This window comes from Brachyhypopomus gauderio, chromosome 11, assembly GCF_052324685.1.
Source record: "Brachyhypopomus gauderio isolate BG-103 chromosome 11, BGAUD_0.2, whole genome shotgun sequence".
Classification (NCBI taxonomy): domain Eukaryota; kingdom Metazoa; phylum Chordata; class Actinopteri; order Gymnotiformes; family Hypopomidae; genus Brachyhypopomus; species Brachyhypopomus gauderio.
In genome coordinates this window covers 1,860,038-1,886,773 of record NC_135221.1, presented here as the reverse complement: position 1 = coordinate 1,886,773, position 26,736 = coordinate 1,860,038, and the positions used below count along the sequence as shown (strand labels likewise).

Here is a 26,736-nt window from a genome sequence, read left to right as displayed (position 1 = left end):
CAAGGACAGCTCAGCACCAGAGGACAGCTCTTGGAAATCTGAAACAGCTTATAAGCCAGTCATGATCATGGGCCAAAAAAATCATAATGGTCACGGAAAACGCACTCTGTGAATTCGGCCATTATCAATACTCCAGCACAACATTTAATGCATGTTTATATAATCTAGGCTAAGTGGAAACGCGTTGAATGATTATTTCAGAGAGGCAGTGAAATTGTCTGATTAATTTACTTTATTTTACACAATAAGTGCTTACTACAATGTGTGCATAAATGATATCTTAATAGTTGTAATTTCAATGCATCACCTCTAAGTGTCACTAATTGACGAAAACACATTAGAAACATGCGTACGCCTGTGAAAGTGAAAAGTGTCATGGGGCTATGCACTTTCTCACATTCTAATCACATTTAGTACATCTGACCGTTTGCGTAAAACATAGCGTACGCAATGTTTTTGTACATATGCACCATTCGTACATGAGGCCCCAGGTTTGTAGCACTTCTTTCTTGCTTTCTACTTTTCAGGGCCAAAGAAAAATTGGGAAGTTCTACATCCAATGCCCAGATGTCAGTGTCAATTTCTCCATGTAAGCCATAACTAGCATATGCCTTTGTGTGTATTTCACTTGATCTTCCATAATTGACAGAAGGGGACACAACCAGCAAAATCAGATAACTCACAAACTCGTGTCTTAGCTAGCTGTTCACAGAGAGTTAGTCATGCATGAAATAAGGTTTTTTTTCTCATAGCCTGAGCACAAAAAGCACTGGGGTTGTTCTTATTACTAAATGCTTTACAAAACTGGAATTACTTTGAACAACGCCATGTACTTCACAAACCTTTTTCAGTCACATAGATAGTTGCAAAATTTCTCTGAAAGACTTGTCCCAGCAAAATACCAATAGTGTGGTCAAGTTTACACAATACAGAAATCTATGAACTATGTGTGGTTTGAGCATCTGTGGATGGGACTAATATCAACCAACCACTGGAGCAAAATGGCCAAACAGTAATCTAGCAACATAGACCAACTGCTCTCAACAGTGTCTAGATGTGGAGGGAGCTAAGGCCAGAAACAGACTATACTACATACTACAAGTGGAAAACTGCAATTTTCACTACTGTTCGAAATGTAAGAATGTAAGAAACCCAGCCCGATACATTTACTGCATTTTTGTTTCTCTTTGTAAAGAACAGTGTATGGATCTTTTGACTAATCCAATCCTTTCATGAATGTGGACACTACATGTGTGGCAGTGATGCTTTCGTTTTTTATTTATTTAATTTTTATTCTTTTTTGTATGTTATTACATCAGAAATGTTTTGAAATGAACTCCCCAAAGCTTAGTGATTATTAAAAATGTGCCGCTTGAGATTAGACATGTTATAGATACTATATATAGACATGTTTATTTTTTTGGGGGGGTTCCCCTTAATCGGTTGCACGTAGGGCGCTAATTGATGTAACACCATTCTTATCCATTGAGCGTTTTCCCGGGTTTTCGTCACTCGGACGGCGAACCTTGTATGGGTAGGCACGACGATTTCTCTCTCTTCAGAGTTGTTCTTTGGGGACTTTAGTATTAAAACCGCAGTGAAACTTTGGTTGCCAAAAACACTAACGAACCATTGTTAACTTTGTTAGTTTGAGTTTACTGCATACGCGGTACTTTGTGCACAATTTTTGATCCTCGTGTTTCTTTTCCTATTCGTTAGGAGAGGAAGAGAGAACTAAGTCTGTGTGTGTCAATTGCGCCTTATGTCTTGTACAGGTATGTTTCTATCTGCTGTTCATCATTAAATGTAAAATGTAAGATTAACTATATGCATCGATATTGCCGATCTGTAATGTCACTGCGCTGTTTAGCGTCGTGCTTTGTTAGCTTATCTTCGCTCCCGCCTATTTTTTCTGCTGTTCATCTTGTGGTCATTCATTGTTCCGTATATCTGTATTGTCTTATTTTTTTGTCCATAGAGTTTTTTCCCGGGTTTTCATCACTCGGACGGCGAACCTTGTATGGGAGAGGAAGAGAGAACAACTAAGTCTGTGTGTGTCAATTGCGCCTTATGTCTTGTACAGGCACAAATAAACGGTGAGGCAATTGAGATCTCCAACTCGTTGTGGCCTTCTTCCGTAATTGAGTTCCAAGCTCGTTGACATCTGCTACACATGCACTGCTGAGTAACTGCAGCATTCAGCCTGGATGCTGGACAGGTGGAAATTGAAACTGTAACTTTGCAAAATGACCTCCACCTCAAAGCCCATCAGGCTGCACCAACCCTTGTTGACATGTTACGACCTGGCCTAGGCTACCAGCTCGTAACAGGAAAAAGACGGAAAAATATATGTAAATAAAGAAAGTAGTTTATAAGTGGCGGGACAATATAGACTTCGGGAGTTGATATAGTCAAAGAAAAATTACAACTTCGGAACACAAAATGACTAACTTCCTATTTACCAGAAGAAGAAACAAGAAAATATACAATAACCTATCTTAACTCCCTAACAGTAAACAGAGGACAAAAAAGGACCAAAAATAGATATATATATACACACACACACACACACACAAAGTGTTCTATAAACAGGAGGCTATATACAATAGGTGACCAGACCGATATAAAGGGGGAATCGTAATCATAGTCAAGGAGTAGCGTAAGGTCATAACCGACACAGAATCTAATACATATAACAAACACTAATAAACAAACACTCAAACTAATGCACAGAATCAGAACAGTGTAAACTGGATTCAACTGTACAGCAAACAACTAAGCATAATCTGAAAAATGAACAAGCCTCCTCTCCTTCTTCCTTCCTGATCAGTCTTCATTCCCAGGCCGGTTTAAATGGGGTGATGAAAGAAGAGACAGCCAACAGGATCGTCGGAAGGGAGTGGTGTGAGGACAGACAGCCAACGGGACGTCCACATCGTCGTGGCAGAGCACAATTGGATTCGTTGCCTGGGGACACACAACTTCACACCCGCACAACATGCGGCGCTCACACATAGCGTACCTTATGTTGTGCGGGTGTGAAAATCACAGTGGTGTATGTACAGCAGCTATGAAGGTTGTTTGGTTCAACCTGTCTGTGAATCATCTGCCATTTCTGACATGAACTTGTTTGCTCATGAGTCAAGAACAGAACACGCCTTACTGATGCAAATCTGCAAGACTCACTGACAGTTGCAGTGTTGCAAGTTACACCCCAGTTCTCAGTAGCAACATGGCAGTGGCATTGCAAAGTTGAATTCAATTATTGAATAATCGTGACAAATGTGTTTGTTAAATGTAGCATATGATCATTTTGTTTAAAATGCTGCAAATAGGGTGATAAGTTCGATAAAATCGGAGTAGATTTTTGTGTTACAAAATTGATAATCTAACCTCAATTCAATTCACTTTATTGAGGTATAAAGTACAAACACGGTGCCTGATTTGTTAATAATAGTGGCTAGTGAACATTTGTTATTTAGGAAGGAAATATATCAATTTCCTATCTAAATCACCGTTTATAATGATTGTGAGAAATCATTAACATTATTGGTGTCTTCGCATAGATGAATATCATTATTAATAACAACACAAAAGATAAATTGAGCAAATTTGTTATTCTGGATGTGTATCATACTGGGAGCCCTTTGCATTAATCATTATGCAAGAAGAAGGTTGGTGAGCACTGCTTTATAGGGAATTGGTGTTGGCAGACATTTACCTTTATCAGGTACTTATTATTGAGTTTATGTGGCTATAGATATAACTAGGGGAGACTGTGGTTACACAACTAACCAGATTCAGTAATTAACCAACAAGATAGAACATACATCAGAACTACTAGAAATAACAGAACTATATAAAACATACTGTACATAAAACATACAAAACATAATATAACACATGGAAACAGATATATAGACCATAATATACACCATAAAACTGGTGCAATAAAGAGAAGAAGATCCCCAAGAGATGGAGGGAAAATTAAAGCAAATACAGCAACATCCTCTCATCTAACCCAGCAGAAAGATGTTATCAAAAACAGGTTCATCATTGGGAATCAGGCTGACGGTCCATATGCATACAGAATACATTTACAGACAGAATACATTTACAGACAAAATACATTCACAGACAGAATACATTCACAGACAAAATACATTCACAGACAGGTCCCTTGCCTGTGGGGTAAAGTCCACATTCTTTCCCAGTTAGTGATGTAACCTTTGACCTGTGTGGCTGTACCTCCAGGCCCTGACATGGTCCTCATATATTGCAATTTGATCTACTGTTCAAAACGAATGAAAAATCCTAACCTAATGCATTTGTTGTATTTTTATAGCGCTTTCTCTTTGTAAAGAACTGTGTACAAAAATCCACCCTTTCATCTTCACTTATAACTGATTCAGAATGCTGCAGCACAACTGGTCTTCAACGCCCCAAGCTCTCTGGCTTCCAGGAGCTGCACACATCAGATTTAAAACCTTGATTCTTTCCTACTGCACTTCCCCTCTGTGCAGACAGGCCTGAAAGACACTTTTGACAAAGTTACAGAGAAGAATTCAAGTCATAAACAGACTGGGGCAAGAGGTTGAGAACAGGTTTGGTGGCTTTAATCAGCTTGATCTGTGTGTGTTTCCTTCATGAATGTGGACACTACATGCACTGCTGAGTAACAAAATGCAGTGTTCAGCCTGGATGCTGGACAGGTGGAAATTGAAATTGTTTATATAACTCCCTGTGTCTGTATTCGTATTTCTGAAATGACAAACCATCTCTTTTGTGAATTTTACCAGATGACCAATCTTGGAATTAGAGATGTCACAAGAACAAAAGGGTTAGGGTTAGGTTAACCATAACACTAGGTTAACCGTAACCCCAATCCTAACCAAAGCTTTGGTGCCAAGTTGAAACCAAAATTCTGAAAATGGTATGGTTCAGGTTTCCTGGTGTACCGAAGGTCACATGCTAATAAGCCAAATACTCTAAAACATCAACTACAACACAAATACCAACATGAGGAATGGTGTCGTCAAAAGCAGGAGAAGCAACAGGTTTGCTTTCACAATATTTTGCTTTTGAGTCAAAAAAGCATAAAGCAAACAGTGTCTGAAAACATGTCACTAAAGTTGGAAACACCACAAATTTAGCTAAGCACTTCAACTACTGACATCCAGAGCTGTATAAAAAGTTCAAGCTGAGCGAATGTACCTGAAACATTACCGTTTTTGTTTGTGAACTGTCTCAGCTGCTTCTCGTCATGCTCAGCATGCAGCATTCACAAGTTACTAACATTAGCATAGGCTCATGCTGCAGTAGTTCAAAGCCTGTTTTGTTGAGGCAAAAACTTCATATTTAAAAAGCTACATAAATTGAGTTTACTCTGAATCTCTGCTCATAATATGTACAGGCTACTAACAGACTGTGTGTACAGCAAATGTGGTTTTCTTTGAGCTATTTTGCTAATTCTTGGTAGAACCCGAAATATTGTCATTGGAAAATACTTTGTTCATGGTTTTATTTTTGCTGTGGTATCGAATTTGGTAACGAGAATCATAGAATTTCAGGGTTATTGGTATCGACTAATACATTTCTGGTATTGTGAAATCACTACTTTGGAATTAGTCCGTTTCTTTTTTTAAATTGACTGAACGTTGTTAATACTTATTTGATTCTGGCTCAAAATTTTTAATGCTTATTTAATACTGGCCCAACATTACGTCTTGCACTATTAGAGCTAAAGTAGAAATTGATAAAATTATGTGCAATACCCACAATCCTGCAGTGAAATTCAGGCTCTGAATAGGACAGCTAGCTAGACAAGCATTAGAGTAATGAAAGTATGAATGAGCATCTCAGCTTCTGCAAAAAAATAAATCTGGTGACATTGCATAGGTGTAAAAATTTACATATGTGCATCACAGGAGAGTCCTAAATCAAAAGCCAGTATGAAAAGAATAAATAGATTAGTATTAGATTTAATTCTAACCCATCAGAACAGGTTAGGATTAGCTTTAACACTAACTGGGCAGAACACGTTAGGACTATTTTTAACTCTAACCCAGCAGAACAGCTTAGAATTCGGGTTAACACTATCTTAGTAGAACATGTTTGGGGTAAAACCAACCCAACAGAACAGAAGCTCAAAGATAAAGAAAGCCCCTCAATAATACCTAAAGACTATTGAAGTATAGCTTAATAGAAGTGATTGATTAAATACTTAAGTATATTAAGGTTGCCCTTAATTAGTGGCTAAAACCACAGCGTGCACAAAGATTAGCTGTCTATTCCTTATACATCGGATTCATACATGGTAATTAAAGGAGAACTTCCACCCGCTTGAAGCTCAGTATAATCCCACCTTACCTTAAATGTAAGGTAAGGTGGGATTATATTGATTCACTAGCTGCATTTTGCCATCAAATCCGTCAGCATAAATTAATATTATAATCTTAACCTATGCTGATGGATTTGATGGCAAAATACAGCTAGTGAATAACAGCTAATCACATAAATGCAATGATACTGTAAAAGTAAACAAAATATCTAATATGGTAATGTCAAGTTACGGTCCCCGACCCCTCCCTTTGGGCATGTGTTTACGTTGTCTGCGTCTACTCGTCTGCGGATCGCCGTGGGTGTGGTTATGTCTTGTGATAATTCGTCTCACCTGTGTCTTGTCTCATCATCACGTGGGGTATATGTGGTTTGTCTATTTAATGTGCGTTTGCGCAGTGTCCTGTGCTCGTCGTTGTCTGAGTCTACACATTACCGTGTATGTTCCGTGTTCGATGTGCGCCGTTTGCGCTATCTTTGTGTGTGGTAATAAACGTTGCGTCCGTGACGCAAAGGATTCTGTCTCATCCTTCCTTGTGCCGCCGGACATTACAGGTAAACTAGATAAAAGACTGACACCAGTTAACTGCAATAATAGAAAGTAACATTTTTTAGTGTGTTTATAGAAAAAAAGACCTTAGAAATGACCTGCATCCACAATAAATATCCACATAAAACAGAATCAGCCTAATTCTACCTAATTTGCAGACTGAATCCAATTCATACACATACTACAAATACTGATGTTATACCTTCTCTTGCATTATCCTGAAACTAGCCAGAACAAAGTCTTTATATTGGCATACAAACTGTACAGTAGGATTCCCCAGATCAAACCTTACAGGACCCTAGAGCAGATTTAGAGTTTTTTTCCATTTCTGCACACTTTATTATGTTTGTTATCTGATTACATAGCATTACCCCTGGTCCAACGGGGGACCTCCAGGTGCAGTAAATGCCCGTAATGGATGATGTGTATTAGTAGAGGTGCAGTAGAGGTGCAGGGGGAGATTAGGGTTAGTGTTAGAGCTGCATGTCATTCTGAATGGGAATAAAATTTACTTTTATTTCATTGTGTTTCATCAGGCGGCATAGCACACAACCTTCATACACTCAACGATGATGTTATGATCTCAGCAGAACATCAGAGAGAGGAACTTCAGGGAGCCGAGTTGTGCAAGTCTTATTTCATTCTTTTCCGTCTAGCATGACAGTTTGTGTGGCCCTTGGGAATTGAACCCATGACACATTCCTAGCATATTACTCTACCTGCTTTACAAGGTGAGCTACAGAAGGCCAAGCCAGATTGAGCTTCATTTATTATTTACGCTTTATTTCAGAGCCCATGACTAGTGGTGCCAACCCACCTCTGCCTTCTTTAGCAGACTCTCCCAAAAAGGAAAAGACATGTTGTACAGTTTGCTGTGTGATCATTAGGGTTAATGGTTAAGGGCGTTCACATCAAGCTCAAGCTCCCTTTCATGTTTATCGTTAGCATTTTGAGAAGTTAGTTTCCTTGCTTGACATTTCTATTCTGAGCACAGAAAAATGACACTTCTATTCAGCAAGATGTAGAAAAATATTGTACTGTGCAAGTGTTAATTCATTTCTCTAACTGGCTACTTAATGAATATTTTATTCTATCACACAAAAGATTTGGAGGCCACAGCTGGATATGAGGGGTTGGTGAAGACTCAGAGAGCAGGAGCTGCATTAGCACATCATTAAAATGTGCTTTGATGTACACTGTAGTCATATCTGAGGCCACTGTGTATTTTGGACTGGTTTCCTCTTTAGTTTAGTGACTGGCTAATATTAGAGTGCATGAGCCAGTAGAGCATCATTTCCCTAACACTTCCTAATTGAAATCTTTGGTGAATCTGGCAGTATGTCTAAAAGTGAAAGTACATTTAAAGAAAGATTCTGATTAAGAGAGCTCAATAAAAGCAAAAGTCTTTGTTGGGGATATAATCCTATGGTAGTGATACGGGATGATGTTTGGGGGTGGGGCTGTGGTCAAACTAGAGCTGATGAAATGTTACATCATTCTTTTCTCTTAGCTCTATTCTTCAGGAACTATCACACACACACACACACACACACACACACACACACACACACACACACACACACACACACACACACACACACAAGTTGTTAATATGCACATTACAGGCTTTAACTGAACAGTGAATCTACATCAATTTTTGATGCAAAAATCCAGTTTTACTCTTTCTGTTTATGTTAACAGTAAAGAATGGTTCCTGCTTTCTTTGTAGGTTTGAACAGAACAAAGAATCTGCCTTCAGGCTTGTGTTCAACACTAACCGATTTTCATACACAAGAGAAAGAGAACAAAACAGAAAGAAGGTAGAGAAAGAATAAAGGAGGAAGCACAAGGGTTTTAAATAAAGATTTACACAAGCGCAGATGACTGCTGAGAACTCCCAACTTTGCACCATGACGGAATGTTTGTGACCTCCCCAAAGACTCCTCCCTGTCCACCTGCAACACTAATGAAAGGGCAAACCTCAGAAAAGACAGGATCACGGCAGTAAAAGAGAAAAGTGTGTATGTGTGTGTGTGAGAGAGAGAGAGAGAGAGAGAGGGGGGGGGTCGGGTTAGGTTGGTCCTTGACTACTCAAGATAATATCGGTTTGGGTGGCGACATCAGCATTTGCTTCCCACCACACAGCATACAGGAAAGAGGATATAAACACCAGCTGGAATAGCTTACTGAGCACGTCTTAGGAACAGTGAATGAGTGTGTGTATGAGCGTGCATCTGTGAACAAGTGTGTGAGTAGTAAATATGATGAGAAAAACTGTATTTTCACCACAACCTCAAGACCCCATGATTTCAGAGAGGGATTCGGAACCCCCCCATCCCCAAGTGGACAAGGAGCCCCAGGGTGCCGCTGTGTCGGGGAAGGTGGAACTGAAGAAAAAGGTCACACTGCTTCGAGGGACATCTATTATCATTGGGAGCATCATTGGAGCAGGAATCTTCATCTCACCAAAGGGAGTCCTGAAAAACTCAGGCAGTGTGGGGATGTCCCTCGTGGTGTGGGTGACTTGTGGGGTTCTCTCTCTGTTTGGTGAGTGATACACACACACACTCACACACACACACACACACACACACACACACACTTATTTTTATTTTGCTTCCAATTCATAGTCTTGGTTAGTTTGATGCACATTCACTCATTATTATTTTACAGTGGAGCACCTGAACACAGAATAATGTCAAACACTCCTGTGTAAACATCAGAATAGCTTGTCTAATCAAAGCCTGAAGGTTTCCTTATCAGATAGGAACTGCAGGCAGACCCAACATGTGCCTGTGAGTACATTTTGATCTGGGTAGGAAAAGATCCCAGAATCGCGTGTGCGTTTGTGTGTAAAAACTGCCACTGCTATTCTGCAACATGAGCTATAGCTGCTCACCGCTCGCTATCCGACACGCTGGGCAAAACCAGTTCCAGTTTGCATTTTCTGTATTGGGTTCCTACTGCACTGTTATGTTGATCAAATTCTCTCAGCATGAGTGAGTGGAAGAGGTTCTGATGCATTTCAAACTGTTATTTCCACACTGAACTACATTATTAAAATGTAAGTAAAACAATAAGTGCTGTACAAAAATGTTTCAGCTCGATCTAGTTTTAGATCTAACCCTAACCACTAACCCTAACCACTAACCCTAGATCTACTGTATCTTCATGTCAGCTGATTATTGCCCTAACCCCTAACCTTCACCTAACCCTAACCCCTAAGCCTCCCACCCCCCTTCCCTAACCCCTAACCCTAATTCCAGATCAGGGATAGTGTTATACTTGTAATGCGGAGTCGGCATGTACAAGACGCAAGGGCCTTGTTGTTGTATTTCTCAGTGGAGGGCGACATATATATATGGATCAGAAGTAAATAGATTTTTTTTTTTTTTTCGCCGTGTGAAATCTGAAGTGTGGCGTGAGAGCGTGTGAAGACGGTAAAATGCGTGTGTCACACGCTCAATGCGTGAGACTTGAGAACACTGCTATATACCATATTGGATTACATTGCATACATGCATTATATATATATATATATATATATATATATATATATATATATATATATATATATATATATATATATATATATATACAGTGTTGTATAAAGTATTAGAGACCCATACTTGTGTAAAAGTACAAGTACTCTCAAAAAATTTACTTGAGTAGAAGTTGAAGTGTTCCTTAAAAACTTTACTTAAGTAGAGGTACAGAAGTATTCAGCATTTTTTGTACTTAAGTATTGCAAGTAGTTTATTCTAACATTTATTACTCAAGTACTGAAAGTAAAAAGTACAAGTACTGTGTTTTGAATTAATTAAAGAAAGCCGTCAAAGTTTGATTATCAATTATTTTTATATATCACTTACAAATCAAAGATGTCAAAGACAAATACAAGTGGTCTGTATGTATAAACAAGTAGCAACTTAAAAAACTGGGCTTAACACTTTGTATACAAAAAACAGATAACCTATGTTACCTACGTCGTAGGTTTGATGCAGAGGTGTATTTTGGATGTAAAATCCGTCCGTCGGGTTCTAAGGGTGAGCCTACTGTCCTGCGTTTACCCTCAATAAATGCCCTTACCCTATAAAAACACTACACTATAAAAATGGGCACATAATTAGTCAGCATGAAGAGACACGGCTTACTGTTGCTAAAAACACAACTCAGCGTGACCTCGCCTTTATGATTGCCAGCTAATGTTAAGTGAATACTGCAGCACGCCATGAACATAATTAGGTTAGGCTAGTTAGCTAAGACATCTAACCTAACTGTCTTCTGTGCATTATATTTATAACTTACATTGATGTGGGGCGGTCTCCTTCCTCACCCTCACCGCCACGATCACTCAATGTTGAAGGTGTGGAAGGTGCCAATATATGTACATTAAAACACCAAGAAGCTTATTATGCAGCACTTATGCTGCTCTTCTGCTGTTACCAAACACGGTACCATCTCTTTTAATGAGATAAAAAGCAAATTATTTGTAATAATTTCGAGTATATGTGTATTTGTATAAATATGTAAATTAAGCTGAAGGTGCTGGAAAATACTGAAAATGGACCTTGAAAGTGCCGTACAATTGCATGAATTCCACCTTGTAATTTCGCATGCACATAAATCAAGAGGTGCACGACCTCGCGACGCGACCGCGCGCGTGGCCAACGCGCATGGGCGGAGCCTCCGTGATTGCATCATGTTTGCCGCGCGGACTCTTGCGGCAGTCACGACGTGTCGAGTGAACCTAGATTACGAAGATCAAGTGTTGAGTGAAGGCAGCAGCAGGGTAAACGAGACGCGACCGGAGCATGCGCAGTTTTCTCATGAGACAGACTGATCGCTTGACCCGGTGACAGCGCCAGTTAACATGTTTATAATTGTAACGAGTAACTATACAGCACATAAAAAATGTATCGGAGTAAAAGTATTAAACTGATGGAAAATATGTAGTGAAGTAAAAGTGGAAGTAGGAGAAAAAAAATAATACTCCAGTAAAGTACAGATACAGCATTTTAGTACTTAAGTACAGTAGTGAAGTAGTTCTACTTCGTTACTATACAACTCTGGTTATACATACACACTATATATATATATACACATACACACACATACATACATAAATACACATACATACACACACATATACATATACAAACATACATACATACATACACACACACACATATATATATATACAGTATATATATATATATATATATATATATATATATATATATATATATATATATATATATATATATATATATACATATATATATATATAGCACCAAGCTTGACAGAATATGAAGACGTTATGATTCCTTGATCATTTTTTGTAATCGAGGAACTCAAATTATTCGAGGAATCGTTCCACCCCTACCAGGGTTAGGGTTAAACTGACCAGGCCCAGGGTTAGGTTTCATAAATCGATATCGAATCATTCAAATGAAGATCGATTTGAATCGAAAGATCGATTTTTTAAACACACCCCTAGTGGTATTGATTGACCAGGGTTAGGGTGGTATTGACCAGGGTTAGGGTGGTATTGTCTATGCAACTTCAGCAACAAATAAACATGATAGTGATTCAAATTACAGCACATATTTAAGCACTAATACTGCAGTTACCACAGCAGTTAAATATTAGACTGCAGAATTAATCATAAAAATTATTACACCTATATAAACTTATTAAATAAGAAATGAAAATACTTTTCTGTGAAACAACAGTATGGCCACAGCTTGACATATATATGCTTGTGTATGCCTGAGTGCGAGAGAGACAGAGGTTTGTAGCCTCAGGCAGTCTTTTCTTTACTGTCTAGGTTGATGGCTGTGTGTATGAAGCATGCATTCATGTGTGTGTCAGTATTGTTAAACAGCGTGTGTATTCATGTGTGTGTCAGTATTGTTAAACAGCGTGTGTATTCATGTGTGTGTCAGTATTGTTAAACAGCTTGTGTATTCATGCGTGTCAGAAGGTATTTCACACTTCTCAGCTCTTTTGTGTTTGCAGGGTTACGGCTTTACTGCTGTGGTTTTCTCTCCCAGAGTGTAGCTGATCTTTATGGGAGCAGCAAACTCTGACAGTGACTCACCATCCACCTACCCCCCTCCACCTTAACCCCCATCCACCTTACCCCCATCCACCTTACCCTCATCCACCTTACCCCCATCCACCTTAACCCCCCTCCACCTTAACCCCCCTCCACCTTAACCCCCAGCCACCTTAACCCCCCTCCACCTTAACCCCATCCACCTTAACCCCCCTCCACCTTAACCCCATCCACCTTACCCCCTCCAGTCTAGCCACCTTTGAACATCCTGTTCTGTACGGTGTTGATCTCAGTATAGATAAGTAGATTTACTGCCATGCCTACTGCATTAGAATAATTTCTAATCATTTATTTTTATCTTTGAAAGTAAGGCAGATGCACCACTACTACCAACACCAAGAAAAAAAAAAATTACTAGGTAAATTTACTGTATACATGCACATTACTGACAGCACCTTGCCTGTTTCCATGGCAATGGCAGCCACAGATGATGATGGGTGGTTCACTATAGAAAACATCCCAGGGACCGTTACCAGGGTTACTGTCTATTTCTCTGGTATATCACACACAGCACAATTTTTTGTGTTCTGAGATATAAAACCTCAAGTGTAGTAACACCCTCCAAAACTCATATGAGATTCTGACAGTCAAGACAATTTGTAAGTTCATTGTTACAAATACAAAATGTTAAACAATTCATTATCTGCGGCATGAATGGGTTTTATATATATATATATATATATATATCTCAGCATGTTTGATATATAGTATATAGTACTGAATGTGTCCTCTCCTCCCTCTTCCCTGTGTCATAGGTGCACTGAGCTATGCTGAGCTGGGTACCTGCATTAAAAAGTCAGGTGGTCACTACACTTATATCTTGGAAGCTTTTGGGCCACAGATGGCGTTCATGCAACTTTGGGCAGATATGATCGCCATTAGGTCAGTACAACATTCCACAGTCCTGCTTCTCACACACACCCACACCCACACACAAACCTCCCCCCCCCACCCCCAACACGCATACAGACCTCATATCAACGTTCTCTTATATCAGAAGCACTGAAACAAATAGCACATACAGTCCTGTCCAGTTCATACAAGTCTGGAGCCTGAAGTGCCACTGCAGACCATTTATTGTTTCCAGAGACATTTGTGTTCGTTTAGACATTTTGAGTCACTGTACAAGCTGTACTCATGATGCTACGGTGGCCCTAGCAGACCAGGTTGAGAGATAAAATATCTGCTACTTGGTGGAATTCATGATGCTATGAATCTCATGAAGGGACCTTTGGCAACCAACAGCAAAACACTCCCAAAGCATCAATAATGTGAAGGGAACATGCTACATGTGTGTCCAGATCTGATCTGACCTCCAGGCACAGTGAAGCAGCTCATACAGGTCATTTTGTACAAGGCCATTCACACTTACTCACAAATGAAAGAAAAATCTAAAAATGTATTTAAATAGAAACCTTAGATTTTATCAGGGTTGCCAACTCTCACGCATTGAGCGTGAGACACACGCATTTGACCGTTTTCACACGCTCTCACGCCACACTTCCGATATCTCACGCCGGAAAAAAATATCCAGTTTATTTACCTCAGATCCACATATATGATTCAATACGTTACTAGTTCGCTAGCTCTGGCGCCATCCACTGGCGATATAACACTGAATCTGTGTCCATTTTACGTTCGCCACCCCCCCCCCCCGCTCAACAACTTTCGTTTGCAACCCCCCCCCCCCCCCCCCCCGCTCAACAAAATACACTCGCCACGGGCTCCAGGTTAAAATCTCACTCCAAGCGAACATCAAAAGTTGGCAACCCTGATTTAATATAAATTGTTATGTAAGTGTATGCTGAACTTCAATAAACACTTAACACTAGAACAGCGGGACACATCAATTGACGCACATTACAAGTCTTCGTCATGACTACTTAATATGCGTTTGTAGGAAAATGTATTTATTTAGCATGCTCACTTGAAAAACAAAGACAACAGCTGATTTACAATTGTTGCGTGCATGATACAGCAGTCTATACCTAGAACAGCGAGATGAGTCAATTGACGCAGTTGAAGATTATAGCATGCAGATTGAAGACGTTGTAACCTGCTTCGTGCTGTGTTGCAGGCTGACACCACTGTGAATGCTCTGTTCATGTCTATGTTACTACTAATCACAACATGGCTGTAATGTATCTGTAAACAATTTGCAGTGCGACAGCCAATTGACACAAGGCGCCATTAGTGGTGGATCAAAACAGCCGCTTTTCTAGTGTTAATAATGAACAACATTAAATAAAACAAACAAACAAACATCCAAACGACTTGGTAGTTCAAATGGCATCTACCACTACACCCGCCACTACATCCGCCACTATCATTGTGGTTTGGTGGTTAGCACGTTTGCCTCTCAGCACTGGGGTCTTGGGTTCAAGTCGCTATCTTAGTGGATTTCCTAACAAACTCTCCCCGAGTGTGTCACTGTGTGTCTCTGTTCAATAAAAAGCAGTTGTATATGTGTGTGTGTGTGCTTGTATGTCCAGTGGTGGATGGTGTTCTGCCACTAGGGTCTGTCCTCTCTCCCCTTCCTGCACCCCATTCAGTCCCCCAGGGGGCTGTGGCTTCCAGTAGAGAGTACGCTGTGCACAATTGGCTGCCGCTTCTCGCCAGTGTGTGATTAGTTGTGTATGACATGTACCTGTGTTAAAATTGTAAAGCGACCTTGGGTATCTTGAAAGGCGCTATATAAAATTGAACATTTATTCATTATGGCTCTCTTCTGCTGGGTCCTGCCTGGTGGGGTAGATCCCAGCCACTATTAATCTTGCATTCTAAGCTTGTTCCTTTGCTGCCATGATCCATTCCTCTGTGCCTTCCTTCACTACAGCCTCTTAGAGCCATTGGTAGGATTTATCCATATATACATGCAGGGAACAATCATGGTTCCGCTGCGTATTAATGTATGAATGCAGTGTATCAAGCCTGTCCATCTATGTTTCAGAAGCCCACACTAATGTCAAACCAACCAAGCATCGTGGTTGTACATAAAATGCAGAAAACAGCAGTGGTAACAGAAACCTCAGGTTATGGAAACATTTTTAAAAATGGAATACGGGACCTTGAATATCAGGGATTGAATGTGGAAGGTTAACACCAATGTTGTGGGGACAGTGAGGACTGGGGCCCCCAAGCTGCAGGAGTGTTTCAACAGATTCCACGAAGGACATCAATCTTAGTTCAAAAGAGCACAATCCTAGGGTCAGATCCTACTGCACTGCCCTAACCCTAACCCTCAGCCTAACCCTAACCCTCAGCCTAACCCTAACCCTCAGCCTAACCCTAACCCTCAGCCTACAAGGCCTCTGACTGAACGGTTCTCTTATATTACATTACAAATACAAGTGAGAAATGTCCCGCCTCTTGTAATTCCAGCAGGAAACTCGAGAGTGTGTGAAGACCTTAAGATTGTGCATTTTGAAAACAAATGACCGTTAAATAAAATATAGGTTAGCTTGTTGGCTACACTAGCTACCGGAGCAAATCCTAAACAAACTAACAGTTATTTTAAGTATATATTAACACACCAACAAGTTAATGTAATACACTTATTCTTCTGCTATGACAAAACACAGTACAGTCTTGCTGGGACATGTGTGTTACCTTTTTTGTACCTTTGTATGCGTTTTGGTTTTTCAGTTTTTTTGTGCCCCTTTCAAAACTTTTAGCACCAGCCGCCACTGGATTTCACATAATGTAGTAAAACATTTGAAATATTTGACTATGAAATGTACAAAAATGGAAATACTTGAGTAAAGAAACAACAAGAATACAGTACAGTAACGAATTACACTGACTTTGTTACTCTCGCTGTTTATTACTAGGCCTAAAAGTAACTATCTGTACTAGCGCCCCCTATCTTTCACGTAGGAGATGTTAATGTGAGACCTGAGTCTTGCAAAGATCCATAATTCTTGGCACAATGTTTGATAAAACACAGACCATCGTTTTGAGTGCAGACATGTTTGAGAACCCTGCCTCACACAAATATGTAGAAGTGAAAGGGAGAACCTTCACAGTGACTCCACAGAGTTGAGGGTATCCCAGACCAAGAAACAGAATTTACCATTACAATTAAGAACACTAATTACCATTATTTATATTGGTAATATAACATTTATATTATAAGCATCGTATACAGTATGTAACTTTGCAAAGACCCTTTACATGTGCAAGTGATTTACAAAGGAAACAAATGTATTTCCCTTCATAGACTCTCTTAATAAATGCTGTGTGCAGACTTTTAAACATCCTTTAATTTAGTCCTTTTGTTGCACTGAAATATATAGAAGAATAATATATAACTGTAATATTAAGAATTAGTATAATTATTTTTAACCAAAAATAATAAATGACTATTAAACTGTTCACTGCAGAGATTAATTTTGCAGTTTTGTTACCTTTAACCTTTGGTAAATTCAGTGCAAATCATATAATTTTGAACTCCTGGTTGATGTACAAATGCGTCCTGAAACATAAACATCCCATTTGTTTGCATGTTTGGTGTTAGTACCAAACACTGTAGTCTCTGTAGTACCAAACACTGTAGTCTCTCTCATTCACAGTGACATGTCAGAAGTGCAGGAGTGAGACCAGCAGAGTGATGGCAGCGTGAATCCTGCCTCATCATCATTAGAGAAAACGATGTAATCTTAAACCACTTCCTGGTAGCACTACTGCCTTAGAGGACCAAACCCACCAGGGGAACCTGAGAACGCACCTGCACCCCTAATGACCATCTGACCCTAAACAGACCATCTGAGCCTAAACAGACCATCTGAGCCTAAACAGACCATCTGACCCTCACCATGTGTAGCAGCACATGTTCTGGAATAACAATGACAGTATTTTCCTTTCGTCTTCAAGGCCTGCAGGACTGGCTGTGATCGCTCTTGCCTTTGGTCGCTACATTTTGGAGCCGATCTTTATGCCATGCCAAGTACCCGAGGTGGCAATCAAACTGACAACAGCAATGGGAATCAGTAAGTCCACTTTACAAGGGCACATACTGCATGTCAAACACTACACATTCATTTAATCTGCTTTATGGACTTCAACTCGTCTGGTGCACCATCCTGCTGAAAGAAGCCACGGTCATTAGGGACTAACCCTCCCTAACCCCCAACACCAAACACTCACCCTAACCCCTAACCCCAACCCTCATCCTAACCCCAACACTCACCCTAACCCCAACCCTCATCCTAACCCCAACCCTCACCCTCACACCTAACCCTCACCACTGGACTGATGTTTGATTTCCTTGTAGCTGCTGTCATGTACATTAACAGCATGAGTGTGAGCTGGACGGCCAGACTGCAGATTGTCCTCACGTTTATCAAGCTTTTGGCGATGCTACTCATCGCTATACCAGGAATGTACCAACTTGTCCAAGGTAAACTTCACCACAGTTGAACAATAATTGTATTAGCTTTGTTGAACTCTATTCAGGAAAACAAGAACATGAGTGGGGAACTCCTCTAATTGTAAGCAAGGGAAAGCCCCTCCACAAGTGCACTTGAATGTTAGCCTCCATCCAGTTATTTACATTCCAGTTATTACCTTTATTTCAAAATCTCAAGTACTGGACCAGCAATAAAGAAAAATAACAATATGTCATTCGGTCATGACCCCTAAACTCCGTGCCGTGCCGTGATCATGCTACAAGGCCTGTTCTTACATGTTTGGTTTGTTGTGTTTGTAGGAGAGACAAAAAACTTCCAGAATGCATTTCAGGTGGATGCGGTGCAGGTCTCCAGCCTTCCACTGGCCTTCTATTCAGGGATGTATGCGTACGCTGGCTGGTGGGTCCTACTCTGTGCTGCCCTATAGGGCTTACAGGGAAAAGACAGCTTTCCTTGTGTTTATTTCTTGTTTTTAAATCATTACTTTTGTTTACAGGTTTTATTTGAATTTTGTGACAGAAGAGGTGGACAATCCTGAACGGTCAGTGTGGTTCAAAATCAGAAGCAAAATTCTGACAGGCTAACCCTAGAGTTAGGTGTTAACCCGAGTGGTTAGGTGTTAACCCGAGTGGTTAGGTGTTAACCCTAGAGGTTAGGTGTTAACCCTAGAGGTTAGGTGTTAACCCTAGAGTTAGGTGTTAACCCGAGTGGTTAGGTGTTAACTCTAGAGTTAGGTGTTAACCCGAGTGGTTAGGTGTTAACCCGAGTGGTTAGGTGTTAACCCTAGAGGTTAGGTGTTAACCCTAGAGTTAGGTGTTAACCCGAGTGGTTAGGTGTTAACCCTAGAGTTAGGTGTTAATTCTAGAGTTAGGTGTTAATTCTAGATAACAACAGATCTAGTCCAAACATTGTGAAGCTTTTGCGGCTTCTTCCTGATTTTTATGGTTAGGGATTAGGGATAGTGTTGGATTAGCGTTAGTGTTGGATTAGCGTTAGTGCTGGATTAGGGTTAGTACTGGATTAGGGTTAGTACTGGTAAAGGATTTGAAGTATTAGAGCATTTAACACGAATGTCAAAATAGCAGCACCTTGTGGTTTTCAGAAATTATAGCAGTCATGGGCTCGGTTTTCATATCTCATAGAGAGCTGATGCTGAACATTTCTCCTTTTTATTTGAACAATAAATAATGTACAATAAAATGTTGCACACTGTACAGCAACAGGTTGACATGTTCTGAAATGTTTGAATGTTTCCTCCTCGTTGATTCCATATTTTCCACATTTCCTGTTTTGAAATAAAAAGATGTCTGCATGTTACTGGACAGGACCAGACAAGACAGTCCCACTCCCATCCTAAAACATAAATTAGTACTAGCTATGTGACAAAGTAGTAACCGATTTTATAGCTACCCGTGGTGGTTGTCACCATTGATCTCACGGTGCACATTTAGTGAGGCATGTAGCTGTTATGTCCTTATTATAGTTTAACCAATATACGGAAAGCTAAAGTAGTAAAAGATTTGCCTCAAATCAAACACGCTTTATTTGTCAGAGTGGAGGGAAAATGCCACGAAAAACAAACACAAACACATTTTGCAACGTTTAAATGTTATTTTTTTAAAGCAGTAAAAACACAGCTTTAAGTACTCAAAACTATGCTTTTATGTCCAATCAATGGCGGTAAAAGCGCCTGTTTATAGTATATAAGGTTAGGGGTTAGGGTATATAGGTAGTTTATGGTTAGGGTTAGAGTATATAGGTCATAAAGAGTTAGGAGTTAGGGTATATAGGTCATATAGGTCATTTATGCTTAGGGTTAGAGTATATAGGTCATAAAGAGTTAGAGGTTAGGGTATATAGGTCATATAGGAATAGAATAGAATGCCTTTATTGTCATTATACACATGTACAATGAGATTGAAAGCTTCCCCTTTTCAGTGCAAACATACAGAATATAAAAAGTATAAGAAAAATTTTTACACTATAGAATAATAAAATTTTTTAAATTTAAATACAATAAAGGTGTAGAGGATTTCCAGTTCTATGTACAGTTATAGGATAAACAGTTTAAACACTAAGATTTGCATGTTAAATAGTTAAATAGTAATATTGCACATATTCCACATATTATTGCACTTGTTATTATTGCACTTATTATATGGTGAGAGTCTATGAGATTGGATTAGGGTTAGGGTTTATAGATCCTATAGGGTTAGGGTATATAGGTCATATAGGGTTAGGGTTTATAGGTCCTATAGGGTTAGGGTTAGTATGGAATAGTTACGAGCTCCACCTGCCAGGTTTGGTCTCCCGTCATTCATGAACAAGGTCAGACCAAAACAGTTCAATATATCAAAGAGGCTGATAAACCGATTCACATTTATTAATTTTTTTTTGATGACCTAGTGTGGTAATTCACTCGATAATTGATTTATGTAATTCATACACCTCTTAGCTAGCTAGAGGATAGAGCAAGAAGATGATTAGAGATGTCAATAGTAAATATGGTTAAGTACTTCATACAGCACTTTAGTTAAATGGGCAAATTAACCGTTTTAAAAGTACATTTCTCGAAACTTAAATCTAGAAAACATGCAAGATACAAATTGATACACACTAGAATATATTGTTTACAAAACATTCCTTCAAACCTTTGACATCAATGAAATGTGACAGATTTCACAGATACTATAGTTAACAACGTCAGTGCGGTTGAGCCTAACAAACATGGAGTCTGACAAGTCTCGGGGCCACGTTAACATGAACTCTAACTCCGTACCTAACTTCTAGAAAAATCTAATCTGTGATGTTTGATGTCATTAGTGAATCTGGTTGGGATTGATTACTTTTTTTTAAATCAAGGACTGTCCCACTGGCTATCTGCATCTCCATGGTGATTGTGACTGTCTGGTACACTCTGACTAACATGGCGTACTATACAGTGATATCAGCACACGAGCTGCTGGCCTCGCGCGCCGTTGCTGTGGTAAGTGAGTGCTTAGCAACACAATTCAAGATAATGTTAGGGTTGGGTTAGTATAATGTTAGGGTTGGGTTAGTGTGTTCTCCTGCCCAAGGATCTTCCTCACCGTTATATTTATGCAGGTGTGTAGGCACAGGCAGACTGGCTCTATAGTAAAGAGTTCCAGCACCATCATATCTGCTTCACCATTAATGACTAATAGCAAACACCTTCCTCCTCAGGAGAGGGTCCTTTATACAGCCATTTACTTGTCTGTTGCTGCAATAATCACATATTTCTACCTCTAACTGACAGCAGCTGTGTGTGTGTGTGTGTGTGTGTGTGTGTGTGTGTGTGTGTGTGTGTGTGTGTGTGTGTGTGTGTGTGTGTGTGTGTGTGTGTGTGTGTGGAGATCTCCAGCTGGGCTCGGAGATGTTCTAAAAGCTTTCTCCTCCCATTAGCCCAGTGTAATTCTCTCGGTCTGTTGATCATGTCACTCCTATGAGGAACCTTTTTTAGCAGACTTGTTAAAAACAAGCATAATGCTCACAATGGAAGAAAATGAAAGCTCAATGTTGGGTCCTTGATTGTTTCCATGGATTCATCTCTCTCTCTCTCTCTCTCTAGACCTTTGCTGAGAAGCTGATGGGTAACTTCTCTTTGGCAGTTCCCTTATTTGTGTCCCTGTCGTGTTTTGGTTCTATGAATGGGTGCCTCTTTGCCTTCTCCAGGTGACCTTTGATAGTTATGTAATTAACACTGTGTAGTTATGTAATTAACACTGTGTAGTTATGTAATTAACACTCTGTAGTTTTGTAATTAACACTGTGTAGTTATGTAATTAACACTGTGTAGTTATGTAATTAACACTGTGTAGTTATGTAATTAACACTGTGTAGTTTTGTAATTAACACTGTGTAGTTATATAATTAACATTGTGTAGTTTTTCTAACCCTATCATGGTTTCCCTAAACCTAGAAGTTAACATCAGCCAGAATGTTTTCTTCCCATCAAAACCAATTTGAAATGGTGCATTCCTTGTTTGAGCTATCCAGCTAGCGAATCTTAGGCTCTGTGGTAACAAACCTCTCTCTTGCTCTCCAGAATGTTTTATGTAGCATCACGAGAAGGTCATCTTCCAGAAGTTCTGTCTATGGTTCACATCCGACGACACACACCAATAGCTGCTGTGATTGTTCTGGTGATTATTACTGACAAGACACACACAACTTCACACACACACACACACACACACACACACACACACACACACACACACACAGACACACACACTGCACTGAAATATACCATAGATCTTTCTTATCAAACCCCTTGCATATCATATTCACATGAAATTTTTATTTATGGTCATGAATGCATATGTATTTACTCCTGAGTGGATTCATGAAGTGTGTGTGTTTAATCCTGACAGTGTTTGTGCCGTGTGTGTTTAATCCTGACAGTGTTTGTGCCGTGCGTGTTTTAGCCACACGGTGTTTGAGCCGTGTGTGTGTGTTTTAGCCACACAGTGTTTGAGCCATGTGTTTTAGCCACACAGTGTTTGAGCCGTGTGTGTTTTAGCCACACAGTGTTTGAGCCGTGTGTGTTTTAGCCACACAGTGTTTGAGCCGTGTGTGTGTGTGTGTTTTAGCCACAGTGTTTGAGCCGTGTGTGTGTGCGTTTTAGCCACACAGTGTTTGAGCCGTGTGTGTGTGCGTTTTAGCCACACAGTGTTTGAGCCGTGTGTGTTTTAGCCACAGTGTTTGAGCCGTGTGTGTGTGTTTTAGCCACACAGTGTTTGTGCCGTGTGTGTGTGTTTTAGCCACACAGTGTTTGTGCCATGTGTGTGTGTGTTTTAGCCACACAGTGTTTGTGCCGTGTGTGTGTGTGTGTGTTTTAGCCACACAGTGTTTGTGCCGTGTGTGTGTGTGTTTTAGCCACACAGTGTTTGTGTGGTGTGTGTTTAAGCCTCACAGTGTTTGTGTGGTGTGTGTGTGTAAGCCACACAGTGTTTGTGTGGTGTGTGTGTGTGTGTTTAAGCCTCACAGTGTTTGCTCTTGTGTTCCTGCAGTACCCGGTCACTCTGCTCATCCTGTTTCTGGGGGACATCTACAGCCTTCTGAACTTCCTGAGCTTCCAGCGTTGGCTCTTCATTGGAGTGGCTGTTGTGGGACTCATCTATATGCGTTATACACGGCCTGACATGCCACGCCCCTTTAAGGTAACAGGCACAGACCCAGTAAACATGCCACGCCCCTTTAAGGTAATAGGCACAGACCCAGTAAACATGCCACGCCCCTTTAAGGTAATAGGCATAGACCCAGTAAACATGCCACGCCCCACGATTGTAATCATTCTATCCTGAGTAATCTTACTGTCCTGAGTGTAATCCTGCTATCCTGCTATTTCCTCAGGTCCCAATCTTCATTCCTGCAGTTTTTTCCTTCACCTGCTTCTTCATGGTCTTCCTCTCACTGTACTCTGACCCGGTCAACACAGGCATTGGCTTCGCTATCTCACTCACAGGAGTTCCTGCATATTATATCTTCATTGTCTTCGACTCCAAACCCAAATGGCTCCTGAGACTCACAGGTCAGCAGTCATTTCCATCACAGCAGCTGAATACAAATGATGATTTAGTCTGTGTAATAAATATGGATCTATTTTGTAGACAGTAATCAAGGAAAATATCTGTTTTTGTTTTTTTCTGCAGACTTTGTGAACAGGTCTCTACAGATTGTGCTGGAGGTGGTCCCTGCTGAGAACTGACCTTTCCCTCTTCCTCCCTATCCATACCCTAATCGTCTCTGGCTTTCATTGCTCTGCATAAAACACAGTGCATTCATCCCTCTCTCCTTTTCATTCCTTTTATGTTTTATAAGGGCCCACTGCTTCACTCCCTCACCCTCTCCCTAACCCTCACCCTCACCCTAACCCTCACCCTAACCCAAACAGGAGAACACAGACTCATGGCTGAATCAGAATCATGTTTGCACGAGTACACTCATTCATTCTTTTTACCCTGTTTTGTTTCCCTGCTGTATTTTTTTGGCTGTATTTTCACTATACTGAGCGTCATTACATTTTCTTTGATCTGTGATGGAATTCCAGCACATATATATTCAGTATTTATATACACCACACACCGGGTTTTCAGATCTATCAATCAGGTTTAGGCAGTGTGAAAGTGTGTCTACCATGTTGCCAGAGGCTCCTCAGAAATCAAATTTGTCTTACTGCAGATGCAGTGGGTGACAGATGAAATGTTTTTGAATACTGACATATGAACATATCCTTTTACACATTATCATTATCCTGACTCAAATATAACATCACAGCTCAGAAGCAGTGTTAGGCTAAATCAGATATCACATCTAGAGAGTTTCCAACCATCAGCCATTCAGTTTCCAACCATTCAAATTTACTCTTCATCATTCTAGCAATCTCACACAATATGCTTTTTCTCACTGGCCAGTGAGTTAGTAATACAGTGACTCAGCAAAACTGACAGGGCTGACAAAATATGCTGTTAGTGTTTATTACTGAACCAAAAAAGAAAGAAAGAAAAAATACCAAGACGCACCCAGGAAGAACAAAGCCACACGCACATGAATGTAAGGAGTAAGGGCGTGGGGTATAAAAGTTAATGCAGGGGGGTAGAATGTAAGTTAAGGGTAGGGGGTAATAGTATAACACTAGGGTGATGGGGGGTAATACAGGGTTGCCAACTCTCACGCATTGAGCATGAGGCACACACATTTGTCTTCAACACAGATTTCTCACGCGAAAAAAAAAAAATCTAGTTTATGTACCTCTGATCCATATCTATGATTCAATGAGTTACTAGTTCGTTCTGGCATCAACCACTGGCGATCGATCGATCGCGATATAAACTTAATTTGTGTCCATTTTACACCCCGCCTGGTAACAATTTACGTTCGCCACACACCCCCCCATCAACAACTTACACTCGTCACCCCCTCCAGGTTCAAATCTCACTCCAAGTGATCTTGAAAAGTTGGCAACCCTGTGGTGTTATGGTTAGGGCGTGAATGTTTTCGGTGGTGTTTCACTGATGGTTCTCAGGACAAAAATGACAACAAAACGAAACAAACAAACAAACAAAAACTACCTCCTAACAACTACGGCAGAAAAAGAACCAACACAAAAGGGGAAAACAAAGTCTGGCACACTCCCCCTTTCCTGGAGAAGTCACGCAACAAGCTCACGCTACAGGCTAACTCACGCTACAGGCTAACTCACGCTACAGGCTCACGCTACAGGCTAACTCACGCTACAGGCATGATATCTGTGGAGCCAATGACAGACAGATATCTGTTGATTAAACATGAGCAGAAACAAGTATGTGTGTTTCTAAGGAGTGGTTTTGGCATTTTCTGTGTGTGTGAGTGTGTGTGTGTGTGTGTGTGTGTGTGTGTGTGTGTGTGTGTGTGTGTGTATTTGTTTCCATGGTTTTGGCATTTGAATGGGATTTGGAGGCAGCATGATTGATCCACTCCAGGAGAGAAACTGTATTACACATTTAAACTGTATTACACATTTAACGTCTCAGACAGTCACAGGGGCACTGGGGGGGGGGGGGGGGGGGGGGGTGAAAGAGAAAGAAATAATAAAGAAGTTGAAACTTTGCAAAGTATGGAAGCGATTCTTCAGCCACACACTCATCATCCATCTTCATGTTTGTGAGTAATGCACATGATTCTGATAGACACACACACACACACACACACACACACACACACACACACACACACACACACACACACACACACACATACACACACACACACACACACACACTTTAGTATGCAGCCCTCTCACTCTTGGACAAATACCAAATGCAACAACATGAAGCAGGTGCTCTAGAATTGGGTGTGTGTGTGTGTGTGTGTGTGTGTGTGTGTATCAGAATCATGACATATGAAACAATTTTGCAAACATGTTCTTTTAACTTAGACATATGGTTTTACATAGCCCCAGAGAAACCTAATAAAAATGGTATAAATCAGTAACCCTAACCCTTCATGGTTATAACCCTAATTCTAACTCTAACCTTTCAGATTAACACCATAACTCTGACCTTTCCCTTATCCTAAATTCACATGATGCAACAGACTATGTGTGTGTGACTATGTCAAACACCAGTTGTGTGTGTACATGCCCAGAGGTGGATGGTGGTCTGTCCTCTCTCCCCTTCATGCACCTGATTTAGTCCCCTAGGGGGCTGTGGCTTCAGGTAGAGAGTACGCTGTGTGCAACTGGATGCTGGTGTGTGTGATTGGTTGTGTAAGACTTGTACATGTGTTAAATAAAATGTGTAACGTGACCTTGGGTA

The 26,736-nt window shown here is 40.3% G+C and overlaps 1 protein-coding gene across 1 annotated transcript; it reads left to right on the top strand.

The window, feature by feature from the left end:
- The first annotated feature begins 8,845 nt into the window (after nucleotides 1-8,845).
- slc7a11 (solute carrier family 7 member 11) lies at nucleotides 8,846-25,232 on the top strand. The gene is made up of 12 exons (XM_077021028.1): nucleotides 8,846-9,436; nucleotides 13,766-13,892; nucleotides 17,883-17,998; nucleotides 18,283-18,408; nucleotides 18,718-18,817; nucleotides 18,915-18,959; nucleotides 21,281-21,404; nucleotides 22,008-22,111; nucleotides 22,485-22,581; nucleotides 23,452-23,601; nucleotides 23,795-23,972; nucleotides 24,094-25,232. Exons 1-12 carry the CDS (start codon nucleotides 9,151-9,153, stop codon nucleotides 24,147-24,149), a joined length of 1,509 nt encoding a protein of 502 aa, XP_076877143.1. The 5' UTR covers nucleotides 8,846-9,150; the 3' UTR covers nucleotides 24,150-25,232.
- The last annotated feature ends 1,504 nt before the right edge of the window (nucleotides 25,233-26,736 follow it).

Coding starts and splice junctions, on each gene's coding strand:
- slc7a11 (XM_077021028.1), top strand. CDS start 9,151: ATGATGAGAAAAACTGTATTTTCACCACAACCTCAAGACCCCATGATT. Junction 18,960..21,280: donor GAGGTGGACAATCCTGAACG/GTCAGTGTGGTT, acceptor TTTTAAATCAAG/GACTGTCCCACTGGCTATCT. Junction 23,602..23,794: donor ACATGCCACGCCCCTTTAAG/GTAACAGGCACA, acceptor CTATTTCCTCAG/GTCCCAATCTTCATTCCTGC.